The following is a 17,797-nucleotide window of genomic DNA, read 5'->3' as shown; positions in this document are numbered from 1 at the left end:
GTGTGTGTGTGTGTGTGTGTGTGTGTGTGTGTGTGTGTGTGTGTGTCCAAGCACAAAATTATTCACAGCCTTGGCAAAGTTACTTTTACTCAGCCCGCCAGTGTGACCCGTACTGACCCGGGATCTGCCATCAGATAATAAGATGATTTCCAGGCCTCACTGTGGTGAATATCCTCCGCTGTTCCTCACATTAGAACAGAAGGTGTGTGTGTTCAGTATTATTCACACTCTTCAGGATCTGTGGCAGTCTATGGGGGAATCCAGAGTCCACATCATCCCACAGAGTCAGTGCTGCCCGAGAGCATCCTGACCTGACCCTGATCCACCGCTGCTGTGATCAACCCAACAGGGCAGGAACTGAACTCTGCTGTTGGTTTGTGGACAGTCATGGCTCAGGACGGACCTGCGGCTGCACACTAAACTGGCTGTAGTGTATGAGTGTGTGTGTGTGTGTGTGTGTGTGTGTGTGTGTGTGTGTGTGAATGAGTGTGTATGAGTGTTTCCCAGTACTGGGTTGCAGCTGGAAGGACATCCGCTGTATAAAACATAAGCTTGAATAGTTGGCGGTTCATTCTACTGTGGTGACCCCTGATGAATCAGGGACTAATCTGAAGAGGAAGGAATGAATGAATGTGTTTTGTGCATGAGTGAGTGTGTGTGAGAGTGAAAGTGGGTTTGTGTGCGAGTGTGTGTGTGAGTGAGTAAGAGAGAGTGTGTGTGTGTGTGTGTGTGTGTGTGTGTGTGTGTGTGTGAGAAACGTACCACTGGAATGACGTGAGTAACTCCGTCTCCGCTGTCGATGACGGTTCCGGTCAGTGTTCGCTCACCCACCTGACGAGACGTCCATGAGGCCGCCAGAGCCAGCACCGCCTGATGAACACACACACACACACACACACACACACACACACACACACACACACACACACACACACACACACACACACACACACACACACACACACACACACACACACACACAGAGATTGGGTCTCCTCACAGCTGTAATGATGTTTCCCTGTACTGACTGTACATTCTCTCCCTCCCCCATCAGTGTGTATCTGTGTGTGTGTGTGTGTGTGTGTGTGTGTGTGTGTGTGTGTGTGTGTGTGTGTGTGTGTGTGTGTGTGTGTGTGTGTACCTGCACAGCGATGTACAGTCCCGGCACGTTGAAGGACTCGAACATGATCTCTGCCGTGTACTCGCGGTTCTCTGGCGTGTTCAGAGGCGGCTCCGTCTGAGGGAGGAACAGGAAGTGATGCGTGACTTACTGGAGGACCAGCAGATGGCCAGAGCGCTCAGAGGAAGTGCACTTACCAACAGGAAGTAGTGATCCTCAGGCTCCGCCCTCAGGTACTTGAAGATCACCTGCTCCATGAAGCGCTCCATCAGGTCCCAGTCCTCCACGATCCCATGCCGGATGGGCCACTGTACACACACACACACACACACACACACACACAGAGAGAGAAAGACAAGCACATGAGCGCACACACAGGAACACACACACTGTTTAAACCTGTAGGAAACAGCAGTCTCTCCTGTGTGGATCATGCAGCTGTCACGCCTGCGTTTGAGTGAAGGTCTCGGCCGCTAGATCGCCCCCTGGGGGCTGGCTGCAGCACAAGTCATAAAGCCGCCTCCTCCTCTGGGTTAATGAGGGAGACCTGAGCCCAAATATACACATTCATCACACCTGCAGTAACCTGTCCTGACAGCTGGGGGTCAGCAGAGGCGCTGGTCAGCTGATAGAGCTGCAGATCTGCATTTCTGTAAACTCTGTGTTTTAGCAGTAATTGCTATAATAACGGGGCGTGTCATCATGATTGACAGTTGTGATTGACAGCAGGAGACTGAGGTGTTATTAGTCCACTTCTGTGTTGTTTTACCATCATTTATTGAGTTCAGCAGTACACTATACTCTCTGTCCTGCAGGATCTGGTGGAGCACTGGTTCTTCAGTAAAGTCAGGGCTTCATTATTGCTGATACACGCCTAACCATGACAGAAAAATACAGGTGATCATTATCTAGCAGGAACTCTGAAATAATAATTCTGAAGAGAAAACTAATGTCAGGCGATCTCCACACTGATCTGCTGTGGCGATAGTTGAGCGTGAGTTACAGGACGTCTCTGCATCTGAGTTTCAGCATGTTATTGTGTTCATCTGCTGAATTTGCTGGTATGAGATATTAATGTGCTAGAAGCAGATCTTGCTTGCTGAAGGATCACTTCAGATCATGTAGGAAGGCACTTTCTATCCAAGACTAAACAGGGCATGAGCACTGCACAGGTTGTGCCGGTCAGCTGATGTATTAATACTGCTCAGGTTATTGTACACATTGATCAGGATTAGTGTAGATAGTGCAGGGAGGAGGTGTGTGAATATGCTGTTGATATGTAGAAATCTTGCTGTATCATCCGCTAATAAACGCAGGATTCTCCCGCATGGTGAATGGTGATCTATGGTGTGTAGGGTATATTTTAAGTCATGTTGATTGCTAATTAAATTAAAACCCTTCTGAAATGTGTGTGCTGTTTATATGTTATTGTTCATATTTTACAAGTGTTAGTTCTACTCCTGTGAAGATAACAAACACCAACAGCCCTGTTATCAGACAAATATATTAAGAGCTCATAACCCAGGCTGAGTGTATGAGAGATCTGCAGTCCAGCGTGTAATCCTGTATTATTGTGCGTTTTAAATGGAAGTGCTGGTATTTATATTAATATTTCTCTCATGACAGGGTTGTTGGTATGAAGTTTGTTATAGTGCAGATACGGGCGGGGCAGATGAGGGGGCGTGGCTGATTTGATGTCAAGCGTTTGGTTGGCTCCGCCTCTGGCTCTGTCAGGCAGTCCCTCTGCGCTTGCCCAGGCTCCAGTCAGTGGTTCATATTCAATTCAATTAGTTCAGCTTTATTTCTCTAGCGCTTTACACTGTAGACTGTGTCAAAGCAGCTTCACATAGAAGATCATAGTGGACTAAAGCAGTGTCAGTCCAGAGCTGAAGTTCAGTCCAGTTCAGCTCAGTCCAGTTCAGTGTGCTTTAATCTTCACTACTGCGAGTCCAAACACTGAAGAGCAGATCCGTCACTGAGACTCTGCTGCCGTCACATCATGAAGAGCCTCGCTTACTCTTACAGGGTAAAAACAACAGCTTCCACTGCTCTTATCACACACACTTGTGCTGCAGCTAGTGCGTGTGTGTGTGTGTGTGTTTCCCATGATGCCTCACCTTGGTGGCGTAGGTGGGTTTATCGATGGCCTCATCTCCGATGTAGAAGTCCAGATCGTCCACACCCTTCATCATCCTGCGCTGAGCCTGATCGCCAACCTTAGCGGACTCCTTGATGGCGATACCTGACACACACACACACACACACACACACACACAGAGAGAGAGAGAGAGAGAGAGGAAGTGAGTGAGCGCAGTGCAGGCGTGAGTGTGTGCCGCAGGGGAAGTAGTGTGTGTTATTTTAGACATATTTTAGTGTATTGTACACTACAGACGCACACTGCGCCCTACAGAAGTGCACTACTCACATGATGGGATGATGAACTGTGGTTCTGTGTTTCCTGCATATCCCAGTTTAGTGTACCTGAAACACACACACACACACACACACATTATTAATTAATCATATTCATTAATGTTCATAAACTCTGTGTGTGTTTGTTCATCATCGCTCGGTGCGCGCGCCCCACACACACACACACACACACTCATTATAGCACTCTTCTACAGCTCAGCTCATCAGTATTCCTCCAGCTCTTCTCCAGTGTGGAGTGTGTGTCGGCAGCTGAACACAGGAGCTCCAGCGCAGTCAAACTGTCGGTCCAGTGCTCCACTGTGCTGATGATGAGCACTGCACTCAGCTCAGCTACATTAGCTTATCACAACAATCACAACACACCCCTGACATTCACAGAGGGAACTTACACACACACACACACACACACACACACACACACACACACGGGAATGTTGAGCAGTTGTCGTGTCTCTGCATGTCTGAAATCTGCACACTGAAGCTCTGGCCAACACACACACACACACACACACACATTAACCAACTTTTATCTCTAATGATCAAACACATCAGATCAGCAGCTGACAAACCCCTGACAGACCATAATAATCCTCCTCCTCCTCTTCATCAGACCCTGCGGGCTTCACTCGCACTCGCAGCGCTATATCGAACACGTCAGGGTCAGGGGTCAGGTTGGGGGTACAGTGGGGTCATCATCACTATATGAAACACGGTAACGGGCAGCAGGAGTCTGCCGTTTTCCTCAGTTTGCCCATATAAGGCCGCGGCCAGAATGAGGAAGCACAGGAAAAGGAAGTAGCAGTGCGCATGCGCAGCACAAAACACAACAGATCGACTCTTTCCGCGCTCCGCGGCTAAAACAGCTCAAACCGCTCATCTGCCGGTATAACGGCTGCTCTAACCGAATAATACTGTCCACCGCACTATGAGCGTTACAGCGGCCCGAGCGCCGCGTCGCCTTCATCTCCATCATCAGTCACCGTCACCATCATCATCATCATCATCAGTGTATAAACTCCGCTTTACCGGAAAAATACAGCGCCTCTGAGCTGGAGAACGACCACCACAATAACCGAACAGAAGCTGATGAACACACACACACACACACACACACACACACACACACACACACACACACACACACACACACACTCACACTCACAGGCAGACAGCGGTAACCGTGCAGGAGTGCGCACCTACGGCGCCGGTTTTCGCGCGCAGCGGACAGAGCGCGGGATTACTCACCCTGTGCCACAATCCACAACGCATGCCGGTAACCGAGCGGCCATCTCGAATGCGGTGCAGCGCCGGTGAGCTCCCGGGACGAGTGATCTGTCGGTCCGTTTCTGAGCGAGGCGGAACCCGGAAGCGCGAAGGAAGCGATTGTCCACTTCCGCATTCACGCGCAGAAGAAAGCGCGCACCCTAGAGCGGCCGCGAGTGTCAATCAGTGATGTCGGGGGCGGAGCTACAGATGGACACGTGGCTGCGCTGATGACGTCAGAGATGAGCTCAGCTTCCGCTTCGCTTTTGTTATTTTCCTGCGGCGACACAGATTCTGGGTTAAATAAGCTCTTCTGCTTACAGACTCAACACTTTACCCTCTACAGATGATGCTTCTGTCAAGACAATCATAATTAAGCGTTTATCGGTGATTGTAGGTGTCTGTGTGTGCTGCAGTGTTGTGTTGATCAACAGGATGCGGAAGTCTGCTCGGCTGGCCTCTTCTACTTCCTGTCGCAGACTCACGAAGAACAGGAAGCCGCAATCCTCATCATGGCAGCAGATTAGGACATGATCAGCTCAATTAACACATGATCAGCTCCCCCCGGCCCAGATTTATCACATATAGTTTATGTTCTGCTATTATTCTGCCCACAGTACTGTCCAACATCAATAAATAATACATTTAATTTAAAGCTCCTTTGCAGAACCCAGGGTCCCTGTACAGCACACAGACTGCAGAACAGCGGTATAAAGCGGAGACTTTATATACTAATCCTAAGCTTAAAATAAGTTAATATATAAAACATCTATTAGTAATGTATTGTACATCCAGCCAATCAGTACATTTCCCAAACGTTGTACTTAAGTCCACTTAATGTGAATGCAATATTATCACTAACACTTAAATAGATTTTGCGTGTGGTCATTTTAAGTTTATATTAAATTGACTTTATTAAAACTCTACCAGTAATGTATTGTAGTAGAAGTACATTTCCCAAAATGTCTGTACATTTGATATATGTGCTGTAATGTTGCATCTTATTTATATTTGTGTGTTCCCAGTTTTAGTTCCTCTCATAAGGTGTTTTTGGACTTGTGGTTTATTACACAGAAAGATTAAAGTGTTTTGATGAAGCACAGATGCTGTTTTCTTTGTACACACAGAATCCCAGGTTAAAAAAATGCACTAAAATGCAGTTTATTTAAGTATACTTAGTACACTCTTCAGTAATGTAGTAAAAGTGCTCTATTTTCACACACTAATTTTGTACTTAATGTACTAAAAGATAGTATTAAGTATATGTTAAGATAAACTTAATACCATCTAAGTGCACTCAACTGTGCTATTTTGAGACACCCTGAAACTGAACTAAAATGTGCTTTTAACATGCTGTATCTGTATTTAAAAAAAAAATATATATATATATATATATATTTAGTTACAACTAGAAATACACTTGAGCCTTAATTTTAAACATTTAAATATATTTAGACTAATTTAAAGTATAATAGTAATATATTAAAAGAATATACAAATTGTAAAAAAAAAAAAAAAAAAAGTGTGCTGAATACTGTATTAAAAGTGCTCTATTTTTATTTTAGAAAGGATAAAGGTGGATCCAAATGAAAGAAAAGGAAATAACAGAGTTTTATATTAATATTTTATAGTTAATATTTTCATTAAAAAACAACAGTAGAGAATTATCAGTGGGATGGGGGGGGGGTGATGAGAAGACAGTTTTGGAGTTTCCTCGGTTGGAGCTAATTATTCATTCTTTCATTTTCTTTTCAGCTTAGTCCCTTTATTAATCAGGCGTCACCACAGCGGAATGAACCGCCAACTCATCCAGCATACGATTTACTTACAGCTGCAACCCATCACTGGGAAACACCCATACACTCTCATCCACACTCATACACTACGGCCAGTTTAGTTGATCAGTTCCCCTATAGCGCATGTGTTTGGACTGTGGGGGAAACCGGAGCACCCGGAGGAAACCCACGCCAACACGGGGAGAACATGCAAACTCCACACAGAAACACCAACTGACCCAGCCGAGACTCAAACCAGCGACCTGAGTGCTGTGAGGAGACAGCACTACCTACTGCACCCCCGCGTCGCCTGGAGCTGTTTATACATGCCTACACAGGGATTTGGTTTGAATGACGGAGTCCTCATGAAGCAGCACAGCAGGTCTGTGCATTTCTGTGTGGATGATGAGAGCAGGTCTATGACAGAGACACTCGAGTTCACTACCTTTAGCTTTCGATGAGGGTAATTCAGGGGCGAACCAGGGAGCAGTCTGAGGAAAGAGACAGACCGGGATTTCACTGGAGCGAGAGATTGAGGATGTTGGATAAGTCTTTGTTCTACACAGCATCATTGGAGAAGAGAGATTAACCTGCTGCTGATGTTGGTCTGCAGAGAAGCTGGAGCTGAATGCTGGAATATCTCTGGTCTGCACAGAGCTGAGCTTCAGCTGCTTCTGACTGTCTGAGAGTGAATGAGAGCATGTGTCCAGCAGAGGGCGCTCATGTGTTCATCATCTCTATATGTCTGAGTTATTAACCAGCAGTGACTGTACAACACACACACACACACACACACATCTATTTTTCTTCAAATCGCAGACATAAAAGGGTCTGCTTTAATAATCTTTCCCTAAATAACACCAGATAGATCAGACTGAGCAGGCTAACCGTTTCACACACAAGCCAACACAAAAGACTCCTCCAATAGCACATGTTGAATAAAGTGTATGATTATAGGTGTGTGTGTGTGTGTGTGTGTGTGTGTGTGTGTGTGTGTGTGTATATGTGTGTGTGTGTTCTTCAGTCAGGATCAGTTTATGGTATTGATCTACAGCTGCTGATATCAGTGGGTAAAGCAGCCTGGTTAGTGCCCTTATCTCTGATTTACAGCTCAGTGTTTATCTGCGTTAGTGCTGAACCGGGACCTACAATAACACACACACACACACACACACACACACACACAGAGAGAGAGAGAGAGATATTAACTCTCTTTATCTGCTCTCTGACTCACAGCTATGATGATGTGGTGTTTTTCAGACCAAATCCAGCAGCACCAATGACTAGGATGGACACACACACACACACACGCTAGAATACTTATACACACACACACTGCCACTCTGAGGAGCTGTGATTTATAACTATAGCCTAAAATCACTGCAGCATACACTGACTTAAACATGCACAAACACACACTCACACACACCACTGTACAAGCACACACCCCACTATACAAACACTAACTCTCCAAAACACACACATACACACACACACACACCCCATTCTCTCACACACTCAGGTGCTGTGGGCCAATCAGGACTCAGCGGTGTGTTGTAAACTCATCATGTGACTAATGACCGCTGCTCAAACACGGCTCTGTGCTCCAGCTCTGGCAGAAACTCCTCCGCCTCCGCGCTCCTCAGTCAAACACTAATCATTAACCCAGCGAGAGCAGGAATCTCCAGACGAGTCCGAGCCAAACACCACGAGAGACGAGACCAGGAGGACGGAGCAGATCTCCAGCATGAGGGACTGGCGGACGCTTCAGTTCCAGACCTCAGCTGAGATTCCAGAGAGTCTGAGAGTCTGATGATCAACGCTGGAGAGAGCGGAGAGGGGAAGACTGCTGGAGAGAGCGGAGGGATAAGCGCAGCACAGTCCACCAGCGAGCGCAGATAAACATGGACCCGCAGCAGCCGGAGCGCGACTGGCAGCAGCTGGAGCCGAGCTATGGGCTGAAGGTGTTCCTGACGGTGCTGTACTGCCTGATCCTCAGCCTGGGCGTCCTGGGCAACAGCGCTACCATCCACGTGGCGCAGGTACTGCAGCGGAACGGGTACCTGCAGAGGAGCGTGGCGGAGCACATGGTGAGCCTGGCCTGCTCCGACCTGCTGGTGCTGCTGATCGGGCTACCGGTGGAGCTCTACAGTGCCATCTGGTTCCCATTCTTATCTCGCTCAGGTGACGCCGCCTGCCGCATATACAACTTCCTGTTCGAGCTGTGCAGCTACGCCACCATTCTGAACGTGGCCACGCTGAGCCTGGAGCGCTACCTGGCCATCTGCCACCCGTTCCGCTATCGAGCGCTGCGCGGCGGCCGAACACGGAGGCTCCTGCTGGCGGCCTGGCTCTGCTCTGCCCTGGTGGCGCTGCCCCTGCTGGTGGCCACCGGGACTGAAGGATACGTGCCCGCGGGCCGCCAGACCCCCGTACAGAACCTGACCTTCTGCACCAGCCTGAGCCAGCACTGGGTGATGTACCGCACCAGCATCTTCACCGCTTTCGTCCTCTACCTGCTGGTGCTGGCCGGCGTGGCCTTCATGTGCCGGGCCATGATCCTGGTCCTGCGGGCGCCCATGGGCCCTGCTGAAGCCGGCGCTAGCGGAGATCACAAACACCAGAGCGCTCGCGGCAAAGCCTCCCGCAAACAGACCATCCTGTTCTTGGGTAGGACTCACTTACACATTCACCATCTGCCTCTCGGTCAGCTTATCCTGTGGTCACACTAGAGCAGCGGTCACCAATCTCTGACCTGCCGGTGTCCCTGCAGGGTTCAGTTTCAACTTGCCTCAACACACCTGCCTGGGTGTTTCAAGTATACCTAGTAAGAGCTTGATTAGCTTGTTCAGGTGTGTTTGATTAGGGCTGGAGCTAAAATCTGCAAGACACCGGCCCTCCAGGAACAAGTGTGGTGACCCCTGCTCTAGACGATTAGACATCCATAAAGTCAGTGATTACTCCATATTTTGAATATCTGTACAGAGATATTGTGTACGTTTTGATCCTCCGTTAGTGTCACACAATCACGTTCGCAGGTCAGAGGTCACCAAACTTGAACTTTAGAACGACACGTGACACTTATGGCACAAGCTTGTGTTGCGGTACGCAGATATCCACTTCAGTCTGAACACGATCTGCTCTCTGCATTCTGCTCTCTGACCGCAGCTTCTGCTCTGATGAGGAAATCTCTGAAGGGTCCAGACTCCACACACACCGGCACTCCCATCCTCTGACGCAATGACACATAGACACTAATGCCAGACTCATGAACACACACTCATCAGTCACACAGACCATGGTTAAATCACCTTACTGGGTGGTCTAATGAACATGAAGCGAGGTTGAGCTGATGGGCTTTGGATGGCTTTATGGCTCTGCTGAATGAAGGCATGATGGAGGCTGCACTGCAGAAGCAGAGCTGCAGAGGCGGTGACATCAGCAAGAGCCATTATTCTCAGCACTCAGTGACAGCAGCAGACGGAGTTCAGTGGTGTTTCCTGGTTTAAATGAGAGTGTTCAGATGGACGTGTGTCAGCTCTTCACAAAACAATTAAAATTTAATTAAAAACTATGAATATCAAGACTTATCATGCATTATCAGTCTGAGAGTCTCTGATTTACAGGAACCGCAGCATTTCAGGCACACCATTCACAAGACTGATCAATAAGAGTTATGATCTTCAGTATGGACCACATCATCTCTCATCATGTCTTCTAATGCACTGTTCTGTTCTCTGTCCTCTGTGTGTGTGTGTGTGTGTGTGTGTGTGTTAGTGCTGATCGTCTGTGCTCTGTTCGTCTGCTGGATGCCGAATCAGATCCGCAGGCTGATGACGGCCGCAGTGCCCAAGTCCTCGTGGACCGGCAGCTACCTGACCAGCTACATCAAACTTCACCCGGTGGCCGACAGCTTCTTCTACCTGAGCTCGGTGCTGAACCCGATGCTGTATAACCTGTCCTCACGCCAGTTCCGCTCCGCCTTCCTGCAAACGCTGCTGTGCCGCCTGTCCCTCCAGCACGCTAACAGGAGAACGCTGGAAAACAGTGGAGCCTCCAAGAGCTCCAATAACACCTTACGGCCCCTGCTGCAGCGCTCTCTCAACCGCATACGCATGGCCACCAGTAGCAGATCCACACCGCCATCATCTGCAGAGAGAAGAGACTCTCTGAACACCACGGACCGGCCTCAGGGTGAAGGAAAGCTGACCCTTGACCCTCAGAACACCACAAACTGGCCCCAGGGTGAAGGAGAGCTGACCTCTGACTCTCAGGAGAAGGAGAGAAACCAGCTGACACACTGCCCAACACTGCCTGATGAACAAAGCAGCTGAAGACCACAGGAAAACACAACAGGACCAACATAGGCCAGGATTGCAGAACACTGTAGACCACTGGGGAACACTGTAGACCACTGGGGAACACTGTAGACCACTGGGGAAAACTGTAGACAAACACTATAGACCACTGGGGACCATTGTAGACCACTGGGGAACACTGTAGACCACTGGGGAACACTGTAGACCACTGGGGAACACTGTAGACCACTGGGGAAAACTGTAGACAAACACTATAGACCACTGGGGACCATTGTAGACCACTGGGGACCATTGTAGACCACTGGGGAACACTATAGACCACTGGGGAACACTGTAGACTACTGGGGAACAATATAGACCACTGGGGAACACTGTAGACCACTGGGGAACACTGTAGACCACTGGGAAACACTGTAGACCACTGGGGAACACTGTAGACCACTGGAGAACACTATAGACCACTGGGGAACACTGTAGACCACTGGGGAACACTGTAGAACACTGTAGACCACTGTAGAACACTGTAGACCACTGTAGACCACTGGGGAACTCTGTAGACAAACACTATAGACCACTGGGGAACACTGTAGACCACTGGGAAACACTGTAGACCACTGGGGAACACTGTAGACCACTGGGGAACACTGTAGACCACTGGGAAACACTGTAGACCACTGTAGAACACTGTAGACCACTGTAGAACACTGTAGACCACTGTAGAACACTGTAGACCACTGTAGAACACTGTAGACCACTGGGGAACTCTGTAGACAAACACTATAGACCACTGGGGAACACTGTAGACCACTGGGAAACACTGTAGACCACTGGGGAACACTGTAGACCACTGGGAAACACTGTAGACCACTGGGGAACACTGTAGACCACTGGGGAACACTGATTAGGATGAAGTTTCTGTTTATCAGTAGAGCTGGACTGACCGCTGCTGGCCAGCTAAACCAATCAAACACCCCAGAATGAGCAAATGCAGTAAAGGTGGGCCAGAGGTGTGTGTGTGTGTGTGTGTGTGTGTGTGTGTGTGTGTGTGTGTGTGTGTGTGTGTGTGTGTGTGTGTGTGTGTGCTCTCAGAGTTTTGAGGACGCCCTCTACTGGTCAACCGAGGACTCTATAACTGTATAGGTGTGTGTTCTCCATGTGTGTGTGTGTGTGTGTGTGTGTGTGTGTGTGTGTGCAGTGGTCAGCACATGTTTTCTGCACATCACGAGTGTTTAAAGTGAATGAACATCACTGATAATCAATTCAATAAAGTATTTCTCAGAATAAATGAAGACTACAGGTGTGCGTATGTGTGTGTGTGTGTGTGTGTTTCTCAGTGTCTGAATGTGGCTACTCATACATATGTGTGTGTGTGTGTGTCTGTTTAGAGTCTTTAGGATGTCTTGTGTTTAACCCGTCACTCACTGACCCCAGATCTGCTGTCCAAATACAGATGAACTGCAGACTTGAGGATGTCTGGAGTGTGATGCGATACACACACTGTGTTAGAGCAGCGTCATGGAAATATTATAAGTTATAAAACCATGTGTGTGTGTGTGTGTGTGTGTGTGTGTGTGTGTGTGTGTGTGTGTGTGTGTGTGTGTGGGTGGTCAGCAGTCATCAGTCTGCTGAATGAATAACGTTGAGCTGTTCACAGACTAAAGGTGTAGTGTCCTTCACATGAACGCCTCCATTAGCTCATATTCACACACACACACACACACACACACACACACACACACACACACACACCTGAACACGTAGTGTTAAACATGCGAGCAACAAGAGGTGTAATGTTGAGGAATGAGGTTTATTTGACTGCAGAATCACACAGTGAACATGACTGATCTGATGATGAAGACTCATGATGAAGACTCAACCCCTCATGATGGACGTGTCGGTGTCTGATGATGCTGAGCTCAGAGATGATGATCCAGCAGCAGACAGAAGCAGAAGAACCCAGAGAGCCCAGAGAGATGTGGATGATGAAGCTGGATCACAGCGCTCCTCCGCTGGTCAGGGGTCAGGGGTCGGCTGTGGTGTGGTCCTCGCTGAAGAAGGCGGTCAGCGTCTCTCTGTCCGGCACGTAGCGGATGTTCTCCACCTCCCCGCCGTAGTTGCTGGGCTTCTGGAAGTGGATCTCCAGGTGATCCTGCAGGTCCTCCTCATCCAGCAGAGCCTGGATCCCCTTCAGCAGCACTGTGCGGCCCGCGACGCCGGAGAACGTCTGCACACACACACACACACACACACACACACATACACACAGACACACAGACACACACACACACACACACACACACACACACACACACAGTTTCATTCAAATACACATGTCCAACACAGATGAAGAACACTACATAGGAGACACACGCATGCTCACATACACACACACACACACACCTACCTGCATATACAAACACACGCACTTAAATATGTATACACACACATCTCTGACACAGATAATGAAAACACACACACACACACACACACACCTGGAACTTGCGCAGCTGGTACTCGTACACCGGCAGGATTTCCACATCTGCTTCCCCACAGACGTCCACAGTGTAGCGTCCCCGCAGAACCAGACGCTCCGCCACTGAACACACACACACACACACACACACACACAGCAGGAGGAGTGTGTTTAATACAGTGATTGGGTCCAGTTAAAGCACACACAGTGCAGTGTTCCAGCGCTCCAACAGAGAACATGTACACAGATGTTACTGTGCAGAGAGTAAATAATCATGATGCTCAACAGAGCTCTTCTCTAGTTTGACTGAGATCGGGATCAGTGGTGATTGTGTGAGTGTTAATGGCCAGACTGGGCAGCCAAACATGAACAGAGGAACATTAAGAGCTGTAGGTAACTTATATAGACCTGCAGCACAACATCTCAGCAGATTTAGGACTTTAAGGCCCCACAGATATCCTGATAAAACATGTGCAGAGCCCACGAGGACTGCAATCCAGAACCACTGACCTAACAGCAGTACACACACACACACTCACACACTCACACACACCTGCACTGCTGCTGAAGGTGACTGTGCCAGCTCCGCCCTCTTCATTATAATGCAGCTCCTCCACTTCTCCTCCTCCCCGATTGGCTTTGCAGAAGCTCAGCTCCAGCCGGTCCCTGATTCGCTCAGCAGGGAAAGGGGGAGGAGCCTTCTGGAACTGGAACCTCACTGTCTTCTTGGACACTGTGATGTGGACCTGCAGACACACACACACACAAATACACACACACACACAGACTCTGGTTAACAGCACAGGAGCAGGAACACACACACTGACTGTGGTTAACAGCACTGGAGCACACAGATACACATACACACACACACACACACCTCATACTTGACTGTGGGCTCCAGGGTAACTGCGCACGGCTTCACCTCCATTTTGGCTTTGTCACAGGCAACTGAACACTTGGCCAGCCGGAGGATCTGTTCAGCCACTGAAACACACACACACACACACACACACACACACACACACACACACACACTGAAGTCAACACACTAGCGTGCTCCAGCGGCAGAGCAGACACTGCATGGTGATCAGGTGAGCAGCTGCTGATGGAGCAGTGAGTTAGTGAAGGATGGAGCAGAGCTGTGATGGTGGAGCGCCGGCTGCTGTCAGCCCTCATGATCACGCTGCATTCACACGGGGCGGCAGCGGCAACACTTCCGTCAGGCGCTGCTGAATTGCATTGTGGGTCCGTCTGGGCCGCTTCACTGGCGTTGCTCACTGCAGAATTTGGGACTTTCTCAATTTTTCAAATGCCAATGTACGCGTCAGCCAATCAGATCACTTTATGCAAATACCCCAGCTCAGACAGTAGCCAATTGCTGACTAATATGATTGGCTTATGCAGCCCCAGTTCAGACACGCCCTCTGTCAAGCGCCGCGCTGAAGCCCCGTGTGAATCGAGCCTCAGGGTTATGGTGATGATGATGATGATGATGATGATGATGTGTTACCCTTGTCCTCCTCGAAGGTGATGAGCGCCTGCCCACCACGCAGCAGCAGTGACGGACGCTGAGTGACCGTAAACACACACCGCAGCTCATCCTCTCGCTCACACACACCTCTACTGCCAGAGAACTTCACTGTCTGCACCGGGAGCTCCGCCTGAATCTGCACACACACACACACACACACACACACACACACACACACACACACACACACACACACACACACACACATATATCACTTACATTGCTGAGATATATCACACATGCACACACGCACACAAACGCAAACACAAAAACACAAACACACACACACAACCACACAAACAAACACACACACACACACACACACACACAAACACACACACACACACACACACACACAACACACAGTTAGAAACACACCTTGAACTTCTGCTGCAGAGAATCGATCTCGTCCTCCTTCAGCTGAAGCTTGTCCTTAAGATCATCCAGTTCCTTCTTCAGAGTCCGAATTGTTGATTCCAGACTCTTCATCTCCACCTGAAACACACACACACACACACACACACAACACATACACACACACACACACACTTACACTCATATAACAATGCTGCATGTTGCACAATAGAGCGCGCTGATTGGTTTGAACAGAGCTTTACTCATGCATTAATGCAGCACACTGTAAGACGTAATAAGACTCACTCTGGCACAGACGTCCAGTCTGCACGCTGGAATACACGCTATTATCTCATGACTGTAACGCAGCTTCAAAAATTCGTTTCAAACCGGAAGTACGAATTTGCTGGAATACATGCAAAAACAACCAATTTACACTTTTTAGTGAGATATAGGTGTCCTAATAGTGTTTTCAGCAGTGTGGGACACATATACCACTGTCAACAGCTCAACACATGTGCTCTGGTGTTTCGTGACCCTTTAAAGGCGCCTCTGTTGACGCTGGAGCTCAGCGTAGAGGAGAGCAGGAGCAGTCAGCGCAGATTAACACACAGTCATCACAGCTGTGGCAGACGGAGAGAGTCGGCTGCTCTACACTGAAGGGTTTTGAGTTCGGATGAGAACGAGAGTCTAGATTACGGAGATCAGGAGGACGAGAGCTCCAGAGCTGAGGAGCCGAGGGGCTGAAGGATCTGCTGCCCACGGGGACAGGAGGAACAGTGAGGTGGATGAAGGAGGAGACCTGAGTGCTGGAGAAGCTGTGCTGAGATGAACACCGCTAGTCTGATATGGAGGAGGAGATGGTGGAGATGGCTTTAAAAGTGAGAGGAAGTGCTTCATCAGTAATCCTGAAGGAGATGTGGAGCAGTGAGTCTGCTGTAGAGCGGTGTGATGTGACAGACAGAGGGGTGCGGGTGATCATACGGGCTCATATCATCACACCAGCTGAGGAGGTTAATTAGGGAGGACAAGCAGAGGAGACGTAAACTCTGAACAGGAACAGCAGATGAGTGAGCTGTGAGGGGAGGACGTAAACGATCGACATGTCGAAGGTGGAAATAAGCAGAGCGGGAGACGTTATTACAGTGGATCCTGCACCCATGAGAAGGAGCTCAGTTTAATCATCATTTACCTTCAGCAAGTTTGAGGTGAACCAGGATTAAAACAAACACACACACATAAACACAGACGTACAGTTACACATAAGATATGTACAGAGGAAGTCAGAATTATTGAGGGGAGTCTGGCTGCAGACTTGGTGCAGATGCAATCTCAGCTGCATACAAGGGTTTTTAATGTGCTCACCTAACCCCGCCCCTCACAGTGATGTCACCCACTCCATTGAGGGCATTGTGTCTGACACTGCATCTCTGAGAGATGCAATCCCAGCTTGCATCATAAAGGCTGCATCCAGATACTGTTAGAATTATTTTGATGTTTCTCAGATTCAGGAAATGTTCACAGTGTTTCCTCTAATATTTGTTCTTCTGGAGAAAGTCTTATTTGTTTTATTTAGGCTAGAATAAAAGCAGTTTTTAATAGTTTTAAAGTCATGTTAAGCTCAATATTATTGGCCCCTTCAGCAATATTAGTGTTGGATTGTCTCCAGAACAAACCACTGTTATACAATGACTTGCCTAATTACCCTAACTTTACCCTAATTACCCTAGTGAAGCCTTTACATGTCACTGTAAGCTGAACACTAGTGTCTTGAAGAAGATCTAGTCTAATATTATTTACTGTCATCATGGAGAAGAGGAAACACATCAGCTATTAGTGATGATGTGCTGGAGAAATCTGCTCTGTTAAACAGAAACTGGGGAATAAAATAAACAGGGGGTGAATAATTCTGACCTTAACTGTACACACACACACACACACACACACACACACACACACACACACACACACACACACACACACACACACACCTGCAGCTCCTCCAGGTCTCTCCTGAACTGCTCCTCCTGGATCTCCTCGTCCTTCATCCATCTCTCCAGCTCTGCTTCTGCTCTCCTCTTCTCCTTCTCGGACTCCGCCTTCTCCAGCAGCAGTCTGGACCTCTCATTATCCGCACTCTCGATCAGATCCTGTGCGGACACGTCATCGATCAATTATCGACCATCAATCATCAAATATCGATCAATTATTAGTCAGGTTGTACCTTGAGTTTCTGGAGCTCGTCGCTCATCGTGCTCTCGTCCTGAAACTATCGGAGATAAGCGCGATTATTGATTATCGATTATCAGAATCATCAATAACTGAAGTCAAACTCGTGTAAACAAGCAGTACCTGAGTGTCTCCAGCGGAGTCAGACATGCTGAATGGTGGAGCAGTGATATTAAAGCCGATATTAGCGAGCAGGTGTCGGTGAGCTGAGCTGTTTACTGCTGTTGTTTTTCTCGGTGCTCTTCCTGGAGCTGGAAATCACGTGAGCGGCCAAGCGAAAGCGAAACCGAACCGAGA

The 17,797-nt window shown here is 48.4% G+C and overlaps 3 protein-coding genes across 3 annotated transcripts in view; 1 reads left to right on the top strand and 2 right to left on the bottom strand.

Annotated features, from left to right (window-relative positions):
* actr3 (actin related protein 3) overlaps positions 1–4,906 on the bottom strand; it is a gene marked incomplete at its 3' end in the record, with an annotated part of 9,071 nt that extends 4,165 nt beyond the window's left edge. Inside the window, 6 exon segments of the mRNA NM_001003944.1 lie at positions 763–870; positions 1,142–1,237; positions 1,318–1,428; positions 3,238–3,362; positions 3,546–3,601; positions 4,799–4,906. Of these exon segments, the coding sequence (NP_001003944.1) occupies positions 763–870; positions 1,142–1,237; positions 1,318–1,428; positions 3,238–3,362; positions 3,546–3,601; positions 4,799–4,842 (540 nt within the window). The 5' untranslated portion in view covers positions 4,843–4,906.
* Positions 4,907–8,218: 3,312 nt separating this feature from the next.
* Positions 8,219–11,076, top strand: gpr39 (G protein-coupled receptor 39). Its single transcript, NM_200417.2, is given in 2 exon segments — positions 8,219–9,261; positions 10,369–11,076. Coding segments are annotated over 2 exon segments (1,323 nt in total). The 5' UTR covers positions 8,219–8,495; the 3' UTR covers positions 10,926–11,076.
* Positions 11,077–12,700: 1,624 nt separating this feature from the next.
* On the bottom strand, positions 12,701–17,794 carry nmi (N-myc (and STAT) interactor). Its single transcript, XM_073913405.1, has 9 exons — positions 17,624–17,794; positions 17,496–17,540; positions 17,263–17,421; positions 15,296–15,412; positions 14,897–15,053; positions 14,264–14,370; positions 13,937–14,129; positions 13,403–13,506; positions 12,701–13,134 (listed from the first exon to the last, which is right to left on the bottom strand). Exons 1-9 carry the CDS (start codon positions 17,648–17,650, stop codon positions 12,931–12,933), a joined length of 1,113 nt encoding a protein of 370 aa, XP_073769506.1. The 5' UTR covers positions 17,651–17,794; the 3' UTR covers positions 12,701–12,930.
* Between the last annotated feature and the right edge of the window lie 3 nt (positions 17,795–17,797).

Source organism: Danio rerio, chromosome 9, assembly GCF_049306965.1.
Source record: "Danio rerio strain Tuebingen ecotype United States chromosome 9, GRCz12tu, whole genome shotgun sequence".
Lineage (NCBI taxonomy): Eukaryota > Metazoa > Chordata > Actinopteri > Cypriniformes > Danionidae > Danio > Danio rerio.
Note: the sequence above shows the minus strand (reverse complement) of the source record. Positions and strands in the feature narration are given on the sequence as shown.